This window comes from Diceros bicornis, chromosome 17 (assembly GCF_020826845.1).
Source record: "Diceros bicornis minor isolate mBicDic1 chromosome 17, mDicBic1.mat.cur, whole genome shotgun sequence".
In the NCBI taxonomy this organism is placed as follows: Eukaryota; Metazoa; Chordata; class Mammalia; order Perissodactyla; family Rhinocerotidae; genus Diceros; species Diceros bicornis.
In genome coordinates, this window is record NC_080756.1 from 36,639,237 (window position 1) to 36,654,673 (window position 15,437).

Sequence of the window (15,437 nt, forward strand, 5' to 3'; positions counted from 1 at the left end):
CACTTCTCTCAGGCCTTCCCTGGGTAACCCCTGGTCTAATAAACACACACCTAGGAAGATGTAGGGAGACCAATGGGGGTGGATTTCATGAGATTACACTTATCTTCTCTGGTCACAAGTGCCACTGCCCCCCGTGGTCCTTGAAAATCACCCTCTTGCTCTCTACAGTCACACCTCGTCAGGCAAAAACAACACAGTGAGTTTCTGGGGAGAAGGATCTGGATAGGAAGTCAAACAGTAAAGGGAGCACCCCCCAGAGAGAGGTGTAGTCCAAAGTCTCCAGGTTCAGAGACCCCAAACTGCCCGCTGACATCTCATTGTTCAGCCCCCTCAGCAAGTATTATCTAAGCCTCCTCCACAATTCCTGGCAACAGCAGGTGGACCTGGGCCCCATCTCAGGGACCTCTGCCTCCTTCTCCAGCAGGCTTCCATGTGGACGAGGAAAGACCAACACAGGTCTCACAGATGAATCTTCAGGCCTCCTTATCCCCCTAGTTAGAGAGTCTTATTAAACAGAAGACTCCATGTCTCAGTTGAAATCTTTGTATGTGGATTATTGCCCTAGTATCTGCATTTTCCCAAGAATTGCAGATGAGTATAAGCCCCACATCCCTTTGATTAAAGGATCTTTCTGATGACCTTCCCAAACAAAAAAGACTGCTTCTAAGAGCCCATGCTTTGGAAGGGATCAGTAAACATATGTAAATATTTGTTGGAAAGAAATGAAAGAATGAATTGTTGTCTCCAACCTGCCACCCCCATACGTTAGTTTTATTTTCTTTTGCTTATAATTGGAATTTTTAAAAAATACAATAGCCAATATTAGTCCTACACTTCATAAAAACTAACATAAAAGATATGAATGTATTAAATGAAAAAATAATTTATAATAATTCATCATGAACTATAAAGATAGATAGACTCTACCAAGGGAAAAAGATTTCTGGCTGTATAATTTCAATAATTAAATTTGCCACAAATTTAAAGATTCATGTAAGTGTTTTCATATCCAGCCTGGAGAATGAAGCTCCATTTGGTATTTTCTGACTATGCTCAAAAATAAACCTTTTTACGATTCTTGAATGAGAATCGGTGACCCACAGAGTCAAGCATACCAAAGGAGCTTGATGGTTAGTTTTTAAGTAAATGAGGGATTGTACATTACAACCTAATATACAGTGGACTGAGAATGTACCAAAGCTCAATAAAGTTTTGTTTTAAAAAGTTGGGGTTAAACAAACATGCTTCTATGACATTATATTAGAAGTGATATGAAAATCAGGATAAATGTCTCAGCTGCTACTTCTGCCTGGAAGAAGAACTGAGAGAAGATGGCCACATTCAAGAAAAATCCAGATGAATCTAAACAGGGATCCAATCAGCACATAATTCTGTACACTATCATCAATAAGAGTTGGCGATATCTTATTTAAAACCAGAATTTCTGTTTGAGGCCCCTTTGGTAATGTTTCTGGTTTATAAAAAGGAAGTTACAAGAGGGGACAGCAAAGCAGAGCTACTTTTCTGGTTGGATGTGGGGACAGGAGTCTGCATCAACCAGGAGAAGTGTCACAGGCTGTGTAGAACCCAGCTAAGGCAGGAAGAAACAAATGTTTATGAAGCTCTCTCTATGAGCCAGTCACTTTGCTAAGTGCTATTTCATTTAAACTTCCCATGATACTGTGAGTCAGTTAGGTTTTTCTCCACTTCACAAATGAGAAAACTAAAGACTAAATGGTTTGTCCAAAGTCATACAGCCAGAAAGTGGCAGTCAGGTTTCCAACCATGGGACCTACAGCCTTAACCCAAGGATAAGAAATTCAGCTCAGAGCATGGGTCCTACATCATTATCTCTTTCCTTTTGCATTCTACAAGCTTTTCTAACTAAATTAAAGAAAAAGAACCACTGCATTTTGCAGTATGATCAACTATTTAAATTGCCTCAGAGTTGGTAAGAAGGAGTCCTTGCATTCAGATTTGAAATGGAAGAGGCTGTCTGTTTTTCTATATAATTAGATGTCAAATATGATCGAACATGTGACACTCAACATGTGTCCCATTCTTCAGGCCAAGCTTTCCTTGACATTAATAGATACAAATTAAGAATCAGCATTCCAAGTACTTTTCGCAAGATTTTTTCCAGCTCAGGCTCTCTTTGCCTGGGGAGCATTTACAACCTTGAATCCTACAATGGGTGCAGGTCACCAACATAGAGACAGTCCCTGGAACTGACTAGCACCAACATGAAAATTAGCTCTCGTCTATTCCAAAACCAGATTTTTGAATTAAACACTATCTGAGATATTATATGTATACCAGTCCATGTGCAATGCACCATCACTTTAAAGCACATCCAAACACGGTGTTTTCAGAGATTATAGGAATTTTATTAACAAAGAAAATCTGCATTATACACATCCCCTATAAAAATAACCACCTCGATCATGGAGGAAACACTTTGTTCTCTATTCACTGTATCATCAATGCCAGAAGAATGAAATCGCAACACCAAAGTACAGACCAATATTTTTGAAGGGGATACTCATTCGAGATAATAAAGTACTAGAAAATCAGAAAAAATGAATCAAGGTACTCATTTCACAGGCTGAACTACCGAGCCTTCATCCAAACAAATGTTTCCACCGTGAATCAATATATTTGGCCATCAGTTCTTTTTTACACTATCCCAAATATACAGTGTACATCTAAAAACACGATAGAGTTCTTTGAGTATAGTGAGAACTGAGAGCCAGCATGACTTAACAGAAATTGATGGCTACATAGCAATAGTTCAGAGACAATCACTAGAAAATATAAACGTTTGCTTCATGATAGGATATGATTGGTTTTTCAGGGCATCTTGAGAATTCCTTTCTGATGATCTTTAAATAACACTCCACCGTTGTCCCTCAGAAGCTCCCTTGTAGACCCTCTACCACACCCTTTGCTAAAAATCTTTAAACATATTCCAGATATACTGCATGCAAGGGGGGAAGTACAAGAATATTAAAAGAAGATTCTGATGTGCTGGACACAAACAGAAAACACACATATAATGGGCTCTCACTGTCAGAACCACACACTAACGTGTGCAGCTGGAAACCCCTCAAAAGAGATCATACAGACTTTTAATCCAAAGAGGGAAAAAAGTTAGGCCTGTTACTTGACTACAGTTTCTAGGGCCTGGTGTAGCTATATTTTTAGGCATGGCTCCAACGAGCTGCCTACACAAGTTTGGATGGAGCCAGGGAGGCACAGATGGTGGTCACGTGAAGGCACAGACCGATCGAGTGGGCTTGGTTACAAAGTCTGTACATTTAGGCTGCTGTATTCCTCCTATTTCAAGTACCGCCAAGTCCTGGCTGTTCCCCCTCTTTCCAAAGTCTTGATTCATTTAATTCTCCTGAAGGAGGTGGAAGAGGAGGCGGATTGCGCAAATCTGACTGCTTTATGGTTTAGAAGAGACAGTCACCATCTTGGCTTCTTGTCAGATTTAAAATGTAACATTTTGCTAAGTGTAAAGCTGTGTGTCTGTTCCTTTTCTGTTGCCGTTACTGTAACTTCAATATTTGCAAAACACAAACTCAAAATACTTCAAATCCAGCCCAAAGCAGTTTGTTATTCATGCAACACAATTCTTATGTGTATCAATACACAGTGAGTTTGCAGAACAGGAATCTTCCCTTTGTTTCTTTCCTTTTTTTTCTTTTTTTTTTACTTCTTTCACTTATGATTTTTTTCTTTCTTTGGGGATTTAAGAATGATTCAATTACACAATAGCAAAATCCCCTATATATACAGCTCCTGATATTAACAAGCTTATCACCATGTCCATTCTTACTGGTTGAATTATTTAAAAAAAGGAAGCACATAAGCTAAAGTTATTCTACCATTTGAAATACCCTGTGAATTGCTTGTAAAGCATAGAGCACCTTAGTGATGTGTAGAATTTTAATCTTCTAATATAAAAATCTGAGTGTTTGCTATAAAAAGTTGTTAAAGGTATTCAGCGTGTGCTTCCAGTGGCACCTGATTCATAGTAATTAGCATTAAAGCACTAGTTTCTCACTCTTTAAAGAACAGCCTACAACCTTTCAGATTCTCAGTCATTTTCTTCTTTATGTAGGAAACTGTCAACATCAAAATGGAATCAGTTATTGGGATTTTTTTTAACAGGGCACAAAGTATTTTTCAGGCCATCATCAGGATGCTTGATGTCCTGTCAATGCAATTTTTGTGTGTGATCAAAACTCTGCTCCAGAATCTTATCCACTAAGTATTCCAATGTGCCTTGTTGGCCTGAGCCAATGTGTAGGAAGGACATTTTTAAAGCAAGTCAATACATAAAAAGGTTTTCACATCTGTTAGTCAGGTGTTTTATCTGGAGGACATAAAAGATATTTACAATCCTCCAACTAACTGACTTAGCATTTTCCTTTTTACCTGGCTATTTATATTGTGGAGAAATTGACACTATTATCACAATCAATGGAATTATTTATCTATCTTCTGAGGCAAATAAGAAAATGTTTTTCTTTTAGGGTAGAATTTTGTGATTAGTAAAGTATATCAATAGGCAATGTGGAGAGGCAAATTGAGCTCAATTATTATCTTGAATTTCTGCTTTCAACAGAGCATACTAATAGAGAAAGGTTTTTTGTGTTTTTTTTTTGTGAGGAAGATCAGCCCTGAGCTAACATCTGATGCCAATCCTCCTCTTTTTTTGCTGAGGAATATTGGCCCTGAGCTAATATCTGTGCCCATCTTCCTCTACTTTATATGGGACGCCGCCACAGCATGGCTTGACAAGCGGTGCGCCAGTGCGCGCCAAGGATCGGAACCTGCGAACCCCGGGCCGCCGAAGCGGAGTGTGCACACCCAACTGCTTGCGCCACCGGGCCAGCCCCCAGAAAGTTCTTGATAACATTTATGCTGCACGAATTTGCATTCTGAGCTCCTTCCTTAAAACATTGGTATTGTTCAAAATTTAATAATAACAATAATAAGAGAGAAAAGACTCCCACCATAGGGTATTTGTGCTTTTTAAAGTCACAGTCACTTAAAAACAAAACAAAAACTACCCTCCAAGCATATACCCAAGTCAATGGGCATATGCTCGAATAAGGACTTCAAAACATTAGTTTAAGTCTCTAGGTTGACTGTGCATACAAATCAATAATAGGATTATGTATAAGATACAGTTTCATGAATGGAAGACATCAGCATTACCCAATGTTCCTCAAAAGTACTTAGCTGCCAAGAGAGATACTTTACAACATATCACAAATGTGCTATTTGTATAAATATTTCCCATTACAAATGCTCTTGTTTTCATTTAAATGAGTATTATTAACCTGAGCTATTAATAAAAAATATATTTTTTTCTCCCTTGTAAAGCTTGGCTTTCAGAAGAAAGAATCTTTAAGCCTCCTCTTTTGTGAGAGTAATTTCTCCTAATACCGACAGTGCTACATAAGTACAGCCAGAGCTCATTAAATAGACTTCTGAGCATAATTATAATTAACAATTAGCTAGAAATTAGTCTTAATGATTTGTTTTAGATGATAGAATAGAAGCATAATGTAATTATTTTTAAACCTTCTACCCCATTATGAATACAACCACCACCAACTTTCAATTATTTGAGAAGCAAAGATCCAAAGCATTAAGTGATCTATTTACAGAGCCAAACGAAGGGAGCTGAGAAGTCCTCCCTAGCCCAGGTGTTTATAATTATTTAGGCTTTTGCCAAGTCTCTTCCTTTTCTACTCTGCTCCTTTAAGCTTTTTCATGCCTTAAAGACAACTCTACCAGGGAAAATAAGAGTCAACTTGGCCATTCAGCCATTCTCCAAGACATAGTGAGGATAATGGTGGGAAGTGGGAAGGCCTGGAAAAGACTCTACAAAATTTAGCAAGTGGGCCTGAAACACAAATTCACACCATCAAATTGGACTAAGAGGAAAGAAGATTATATAAGTAATGAATAAAATGAGTATTAGGAATAAACTACAGACTGTAAAGACAGATACATGCCATTCTTTCCCTGTTCAGTGTTCTTTGAATATCTCAAAGTCAACTTGGATTTTATCTTTCCCATAAGAATTTTTAAAAATACTATAGAAACCTGAAGAAATGCTCTTTCATTTCCCGAAAAATATAAAAATATTCATTTAGAATGGTGAATATTAATTATTGTCAAAAGTTTCTTTTTCTTTCTTCCTTTTCTTTCTCTCTCTTTTTTTTAACCTCAGCTAGTTAGTGAGCTGTTTTCTCCCCCATCTTTGAGCAAGAATGTTAGACTGTTTGCTGCTGGCCTTCGGAAGTTGTTATGGAGCATATCCTGTCACCCACATAAAAGACCTGGTACCTGTGTTTCCACATCACAAAGCAGGCCAACAAGCACACAAGGCTGCAGACCAAGTTAAGAATCATCTGGATGAGTAAGAACAGTTTGAAAGTGCCAGTGACGCTGGTACAGTCAGTCACATCCCGGTACACAAAGGTCCTGCTGAGTGGCTCCGAGGAGGGCAGTTTGCACTGGCAGGCGTCGAGTGCGGTTTCACAGGTAAACTGTGTGAGCTGCGAATAGTGGTGGGCAGCAAACGCGACAGCCAGCACGCAGACCGTCAAGCCGAGAGCGCTCAGCAAAAAGTACAACAGCTGCAAGAAAACAGAAGAAAACTTTGCCGGTTACAAAGAACGTTGGATGGCTAGTGACATGGCTAATTAATAAAAGCTGTTTTTCTTCTCTCCCAGGAAGTTCCCTGATGGAGGGACTGTCTCATCAGAAACATAGTACCCAAGACCCATATGGAAATGGCTCCCTGTTGACTTGTTAGTGAGCAATCCTTAAACCCTGTTCATATTTTCACTTGCCATACAGATCTTGGGCGCTTTTCATGAATTGAGCCAACAATATTAGCTCGATGGTGGGATGCTTGTGTATGGAGGTAGCAAGCAGCTTAGATGAATCCCAAATGAGAGAGCCAGCCATGAACGGCATGCTGTCCTTATTTTGTCCTCAAGAACTGCTGATATAAAAATTGAAACAAGACTAGGAAGTAAAGAACAAGTTTCTGCAATGTGAACACTGTGTTGGCCAAAACTGGCAATGATTGGTCAACTAGCAACATGAGTTAATAAAAAGGACTATGTTCAATGTAATGCTTGCCAAACTGTGTCCAGGAATGCCAGGATCCCCAGTAAGAGGTTGCTGGGAGAAGAAAAATGTGGTTCCAAAAGGTAGGTGACTTGGTGTCCACTTCATCACCTATAAGTCTTATCCCAAATCCAACTATGACCATGTAGTTCTTGAGCATGAAAATAAACTCTAAATGGTTCCCCAGCCACCAAGGTTCTGAACACTGTTGGCCTACATGTTAGCCTTCGAATGGAAAAGTCTGGTTAAAGTTCTAATTTTGCTGCTAAAGAACTGTGGAAATCCCTGAATGATTCAGACATTTAGCCTACACTCGAAATATTTTGATTAAAAATTGTGAATGCTTGTTGACATGGCCACAATACAAAACATTTTACAGAACAAGAAATGTTCTCGTGATTGGGCTCATCTATCAGAAATGTTTCTCTCAATGGCCCTGCCTTCTGAGGGTCTAGATAAGGAAGAGAGTCCCCAGCTGTTGGGACTGGTATACTGAACCCAGTTCTTAGTGCAAGATTTATATTACCATAGTCAAAAGTTGCTTCTAGAGCAGTTCTGGTGAATGTGAATTCCCCAAAGTAAGATTAGTTCCCGTCACGTCCAGGTTCAGATTAAAGTAGCTCTGAAAAGATGCCCTCTCCCCACCTCCAACCACACGTAAATCAAAATAAAAACATATATACAAGATTATAAAATATATGTACAAAAGTCCTCCAAATGAGTGATTTTCCACACAGTGACAATTTCAAGTGTTTTCAAGTCTTAAACATAGAATACCTAAAAATTTTTTTTCTTTCATGAGTGTGCGTGTGTATGTGTGCACGCGCCCTGTGCTATAAGCATGTGTCTGGTTTGCTTGGAAGCTTAACCAAGCTTAACAGGAAGAGAGTAGAACTGGTTAAAGCCATTTTGTTTTAATATGGCCGGACAACAAAGGAATGAATGGATTCCTAGGATCTTCTCATCAAAGATATCTTCAACACATACACTATTTTTCATTTTCAAATAATTTGAAAGATTGTCAAATATTACCCAAGTTTCTTCATCTGTGAAACAGTCTATTGAAACATCCTATATCTCAGGGATAAAACAAGAATAACTTATACTCAACATGTTTAGTCTCCCTGGGAGGAAGGGAACCAGATAAAGTGGCACCATTATAAAATTTAAAAAGGAAATATTTAATTTGTGATATTGAAGGCATCACCTTGGTCCTGTCCCCCAAATTTTCAGTGGCTATATTTTCTGCAAAAACTGTAGTGTTTAGGTTAAAAAGTATGGTCTTATTTTGTGGGGCCATTGGGGCAGAATATTTGAAATATTCTGGGTTGTTCTGAAATATTCAGGCTTGACAATTGACTTCAAACTCTCGATGCCAAGAGCCAAATTAAATTGTGCTGTCTGTGTTGTTCTTGTGTGCCCATTGTTGGCTTCACAGCCAGTGCAGGCAGCGTGGAACTGGGAACTATTTGCTCTGGGAACATGGATACATTGGTGACTTTACCAGCAGGGAAGGCTCAAATTAAAGGGATAATTTTCCACCTGAGAGTCATCTGCTTAGTACAATGGCTCCAGTGAAGTTTTCTCTACACATTTTATTGCTATCAATGGACGGAACTGAGGAGGTCTTGTAATAACCCTCCTACCTCCAACACACACACCCACACATCCTTAGATAGCAGATTTCTTTAACATATCTTGAAGCAATGATGATAATCCTTCATTCTCAATCTTTAAATAATTCAAATAGTGGCAAAAAGCATTATTCTCTCTATCACAAAAATCCATTTGCTGAAATGAGAATTTTGTCGATTTTTAAAACATGAACTTTTGTCACAGAGATCAAAAGATTTGCCCAAGACCCTTTAACAAGTGTATAGCAGTACTGGGTGATGTTTAGGAACATGGACCAGGGAGCCAGACTGCCTGAGTTCGAACCCTGTTTCTCCCCTCGTTAGCTATGGACCTAGGGCAAATTAATCAATCCCATGTGTACCTCTGTTTCTTCATCCGCAAACTTGGAATGATGTTCATAACAGCACCTACTTCATAGGATTATTATAAGGATCAAAAGAGTTGATATCTGTAAAGGACTTAGAACAGTGCCTGGTACATGGTAGCACTATTTAAGTATTTCTGAAATAAATAAACAAATTAGTAGAGATGGAAAGAGCTGCCAGTTCTCAGGACTCTTAGGTTATCAACTCTACTGGCTTTGTCTTATTCTCTGTCATGTGGGAGTAACAATGCATTCTTGGCTAGTAGAAGGGATATAAACATTTACACAAACACGGTGATTGCTCAGTTTTAATTGAGCATCTTAAATATTCTAGAAGCCAGGGAGAGCACAAACAAAAGCCATGCCCCTTAGCTCCTTTGAATACGAATCCATTTTCACTGGCGCATATCTCACACACTGTGATTCTGCTTCTCCCCCTCCATGAAAGCATCAGGCCAAGTAAACAGGAGTGGGCCACAGAATCAAGTTTCTTACCCATTTTAAGACATAAACATATACTTGATCCCCCAAAGCCTGTGGGCTACATCTGCAGCGTTGTAGCATTTTTCCTTCACGGCTTTTAACTCATGTGACAGCAACAAGCTTCTGGGTTAGAATCTGTAATTTAAAATCAAGTGGTTTGTTTTACCTACACGGCGCGAATAAACTATCAGTGAAAGAGTTTACGATGACCTTGGGAAGGCGAGCAAATATATCTTGATAAAAGCCCGGCTCGGGAGGCATTTGTCTCGCCCGTGTCAGCCCGTGTGTGGCGCTGGGCAGCGGGCGGGCAGCGGCGCGGTGGCCCCCGCGCTTATGTAACAGCAGCGCCCGGGCGCGGCTCCGCTCGCTCGCTGCCTCTAATTGGTACCCGGTTGCAGCTTCAACCTTCGGTGACTTCGGGAGGAGGGCGGTTCGGCTTCGATTTAATTGCCGTCCCCGGTGGCAGGAACGGTAAGGCCTCTCTGCAGCACGCCGTGCAGGGGGAGGCGGCAGCAGCAGCCCAGGGGCCTCCTGGATGAGGACACGAGGCAATTGCGCCTTAAATGCTCTCATGGGGAATGTGCCCTGGAGTGCTTCTGCCAGCACGTGAACCGGACACGCTTCTGAAAATCATCAAGGTGAGCCCCGAGGCAGGAGGGCCACAGGGAAAGGCAGGAGGCCGAATGGCCCCCGAAGCCCAGAACCAGAGCCCAGGGAAAAAGAAGGAACGCGCTGGTGGCCTGGAGGGCCTACCAAAGGACCTCCGCAGAAGACTATGCTAGCCTGAGATGGAAAGACAAGCCCCCGTAGCTATCTGGCTATTGTCTCTAAGAAAAAAGGGAGGGAGTGTGTGTGCAGGCTACAAGGAGACACGGTCATCACCATCTGATTGCTTGCCCTGGCTCTCTGGGCAGTCAACAGGAGGAAATAAATTGTCAAACAAAGCTTAGGCCAGGGTATCAGTACCGGGGCACTAAAATGTGTTTATGCTAGTGAGAAACACCACAAGAAGGTGCATTTCATTCCTTCTCCCCAACATGGTGTGAGAAGCACAAGGGGAGCCTGCTGTGACCTGTTGTGCCTTTGGAAAACCTGGAGATTGACTGAAGCTCATTTTTGACCTGAAGATAATACAGCGGGCATCTTAGAGAGCTGGCAGCAAGCATCACTATATAGGTCACGTTCAGGAGGAGAGAAAAGTGCCTCGTATTTGTCAATGTCTGTCACAGGTGGGAAAAAGAGATAGTTAATGAGATCTTCCTAGTGGAGAACTCTCAACCTGGCTGACATTGGCAGTGACTTTTTTTTTTGCACTTGCTCCTTATTTTAAGTGCAGATATTGAGACGGCTTGGGGGCCTCTGTGAAGCTGACGCTTTTGCCTCTGCTCTTTCTTGAGACCATCTTGGGGGGAAATGAGGGCATTTCATATACATTGATGAATCCAATTTAGAGCATTTTTTACCTGGTGAATGAAGTTCCTGTAATTTAACAGGCCATTTTCCATTAGGCTTTCTAGCTTTTTAAATTTTTCTTTTTAATCATCACCAAGCCTTGCTGTTTAGTCAGACCTCTACAAAAAGAGTCAACATGGTCTGATGTCTGCTCTCTCTGGCCTTCTTTTAAGGAACACCCTCAGACAGAAAAAGTAAAATTTCCAAATGTAGGTATATCCACCAAAATTCTAACTCCATCATTTGTTTAAAAATAGCATCCATTAATATTTTTAATTAGAAAAGTTATGTCTAATTATGGATAATGTTTCAAAATTAGAGAAAAAACTACAAAATGCAGCTATAATCCCACCATTCACAGATAACTATTTTTTCTATGCACGTAAGAGCTGTATTTTCTTTTGTAGGATCATATCATACATTTTGTGTAGCCAGCTTTTTTTGCTAGTTAAAATAATGAGAATATTTTACTTTCATTAAATACTCTTTTACAACATGATTTAAAATATATATATATCAGCACATTGCTTTTTTATGTCAACAGCTTCAATTATACTAGAATATATTATCTTATTTTATGCATCTTCATGATTTCCAAATAATATGGTCAACTTACTCTTATGCCTTATGCTTTCTTGTTTTAGTGAACAAGGGAGTATCCAGTTTTTATGTGTTTTCTTGTGGAAGAAAAGTAAACAATGTGAGTATACCAAAAAAAATCCAACATTACAGAAAGCTTTTTTGTTCTCTGCTACAGTAGTTAAAAGAAAATGTAGGAATTTGATTTCCAGTAGCTCTGATTGCTGAGTTGGATGTTTATCTCCCTAAACTCTGAAAGGGTGTGTCTGTGTTTCCCTTTGGAGTAGATTCTACTGGGCAGTGAAAATGCTGTGCACTTGAATTGGCTCCAACCAAACGCGCTTGTCTCTAACAGAGAAAAAAATACGTGCACATGGAAGACGCACACACTTGCCAAACCATGCGGATCCCAACCCACACCCTTTGCCCTCAGACTCTTGGCACACATAATTTGGATGCACCCAATGTTCTTTTTCTGTCCCAGTGATCCCACCTACAAGAGGAAATGCACTTAGACTGCTTCATTGTTAAAATAAAGTATTCTAAAAAACCCCCAAGATATGGAAGTGGGCACTGACAGAAACACCTTTTCCCTGGCCAAGTGTTTTGTTGAACTGATAAATTTTCAATATTCCTTTTAAGGGCATTGAAGGACAGATTTCATATGATCCATGCCAACCCAGTTCATAGAACTTAAGACTTAAAAAAAAAGCAGCATTACCTTTGGGGTCTGGATGAATGCCTTTCTAAAACATTTTTTGGCCAGCCTAAAAATGCAACTTCTAGAATAATCAGATATGCAGCCCATTAAAAAGCCCTCCTTTATTCTGTACTTGTGTTTCTATGCGACGATAAGAGAGAAAGAAAAATGACAACTTACTTTCATAGCAAACTGGATACATGTCCGTTCGTCAACTTGATATGAGACACAAAGCATAAACAAACCAAGATAGGCCACTAAGCAAACCTGCAATGGAGAAGAGGGACGAAAGGATGTTATCAGGGCAAGTCGTGCATTCTAATGACATCAATCTCAGTGTTTTTCACCAGTAACATCCTTGTTATCAAGGTGTTCATTTCATTTACTTATCTTTATGTGCTCTTTTTTCCCTCACCTTGTGGAACAGAGTTCTAAAAATAGTAAAATCATTTTATTTCAATTTCGCCAGTATTTATTAAATCCTTTTGATATGCCAGGAGCTCTACAAGGTCCTTCAGAGTATTCAATGATGAATAAGATTTCCTCAACCTCAGTAAGTGTACAGCCCAGTACAGGCCATGATAAGTGTGCGCACTATTCTAAGGCAGGGCATTATATGTCAAATGCTATTCAGAGAAGTACAAAAAGAGGAAGAAATAACATTGAATTGGGCAATTAAAAAAGGCATCACTAAAGAGCTGGATTTGAAATGCTCCTTGAAAGGGATGATGACAATAATGATCACTAATATTTACTGAATACTTTGTTCTGGGGCTCTTCTAAGGGCTTTGTATGGATTTCCTCCTGTAATCATCACAAAACCCTATGAAGTAGGTGCTATTATAATCCTCACATGATAAATGAGGAAACAGAAGCACAAAGCTGGTCAGTAATGGAACCAGCACTGAAACCATGTAGCTTGGGTGAAAGAGCATGAGCGACAGCACAGAGGCTGGACTGCACAAATTGTGTGGAAAGAAGAGCAAATATGTACCCGTAGTTGAAATAACAAAATATAGAGCAGAAAAGGTAGGTTGAAAACCTGGGGTTGTAGCATTGATTTAGAATGGGGCTCCCTTGAAAATTTTTGAGCAGGAGAATGACATGATTCAAGACACGTTTCAGGAAAATGAGCAGTGGTGTTGGGTGGGCTGGCAGTGAAAACATCAGGATACTATTTTACTGATCTAAGCAAGGTTAATATATCAGGTGGGCCAGAGGTCAGATGGTGACAGGCTAAGTCAGAGAAAGAGGCGCAGGGGTAAGGTGTAGTAAAAGCAAATCTTTACATCCTGGCTATTGCATGACTGTTGGGAGGACGCTGAAGAGGGAGAAATAGAGAGTGATCTCCAAGTTCTTGAGTGTCAATGATGGAAGGAGAGGGGTTGTGCCTGACTGAAAGAAGGCTGGCAGAAGGAATGGCAACTTTGAGAGGAAAGATACTCAATTGGTTAGTTAAACTGGACTTTCTTTTTAGTCCACTGGAGTTTTTTAAACTGTGATTTAGAGTTTCCATTCGAATCATATCCATTCACACTCAATTTTGGAAACCTTAAAATGCTGCTAAGTTCTCCTTTATTTATTTATTTTTAAAGCTTCAGTGCATAGTTGTGTAACCTAGTTGTAAGTTGTTCTAGTTCTATGTAAGCTGCTGCCACAGTACGACAACTGACAGACAGGTGGTGTGGTTCCACGACTGGGAACTAACTGTCGGGGTGAGAACTGTGAATCTTAACCACTAGACCACCAGGGCTGGCTCTAAGTTCTACTTTAGAATACAAAATATAAGCAACAGAAGTGTGTTTTCTGATAAGCACAATTTTCCTAGAGACAGATGTTGGAAGGGTGGCTGAGAGTCACCTAGCAAGTCATGAAATGACTGGTTTGGTAATATTCATATTCCTACCCCTAGGGCCAGCTTCAAACCATCAACCATCCCTGAGAGGGCAGGAGAGCTGTTTACTTACAAAGCAAACAGATCACTTTAAGGTAACACCTCTATCCTAGTCTCTGCTTGATCATCAAGTCAATACGTTGCTTGTGCCTTCATGGGTTCCCAAGTTGAGGGCTGTTCAGGTTTCTACCAGGCCATGAAACCAAAAGCCAAGCCTTCTTTTAGTACAGGCTGTTTGTAGGGTTTTCCTCATTAGGACTGGCTGCTTGGTTTAATAGCAATAGATAATATTCCCAGTGGAGAGCCACAGCATTAAAACATGTGAGCACGGCATGGACTGGAGAGGTCTGGGTAGGAAACAAAGCAGGGAGGACCCAGGGAGGCAGCTTTTCAGCAGAGGGACTGGCAGATGCAGAAGTAATGATCCTGAAGTCATTTGTGTAGCTCACAATGTGGCTGACATTTCCAAGTCAGGGATGAATTTCTTTCTCAAAGAAATTTTTTTTCTCAAAGCTCATTTTTTAAAAACATCTAATTGAGGTATAATTTTGATAGGGCCTGTAGGGGCTTACTGTGTCTATAAATTCTTTAAAGAACTGAAACAATGGAAGAAAGACCTTTTTTGTTTATTGGCAAGAAACCAGATGGAAGCTTCTAAACCTGCTTCTCTGGGGATTGTTAAATCCCTAAGCACGTGCCTGTTCTCCCTTGTTAGTGTCTGTCTGCAGTTGCACAGGGTTGGGTTGTCTCCCACATAAATGTCTTTGTCCCTAGAGGCTGCTGTGCTGAAGTTAGCAATGGCCAAGACTTTCTTCTTTGTCTTTATGAGAGACACGTTCCAATAATCAGGCCTAACTGACCAGAATCTTAAAAATCTGACTCTTTGCCTTGCTTGAACAAATTTTCCCACTTCAGTAGTATGTACTTATTTGTAGCTTTCATTTAGCCTGGTTTCCAGCAAGAGGTTGCACAGGTACATATGACCTCATTCTAGAGCATTTCATTTAGTCAATCAACAGAAATTTTTTGAAGACATACAATAGCCAGACCCTGTGCAAAGCTCTGGGAATTGAGAAGCGAAAAGACAGAGTCTTAGCCTTCATGGAGCTCTCAGTCCAGTGGGGAAAGAGAGGAGAGTGAAGTTACAATACCATATAAGTACTAGCACC

The 15,437-nt window shown here is 40.1% G+C and overlaps 1 protein-coding gene across 2 annotated transcripts in view; it reads right to left on the bottom strand.

Moving 5' to 3' along the window:
- Positions 1 to 4,657: 4,657 nt before the first annotated feature.
- SSPN (sarcospan) overlaps positions 4,658 to 15,437 on the bottom strand; it is a 112,621-nt gene continuing 101,841 nt past the window's right edge. For both annotated transcript variants that reach the window (XM_058558626.1, XM_058558625.1), the window contains exons 2-3: positions 12,555 to 12,641; positions 4,658 to 6,662 (exon numbers count right to left, since the gene is read on the bottom strand). In XM_058558626.1, coding sequence (XP_058414609.1) covers positions 6,297 to 6,662; positions 12,555 to 12,611 — 423 coding nt within the window. In that variant the 5' untranslated portion in view covers positions 12,612 to 12,641 and the 3' untranslated portion in view covers positions 4,658 to 6,296. The remainder of the gene's footprint in view (positions 6,663 to 12,554; positions 12,642 to 15,437) is intronic.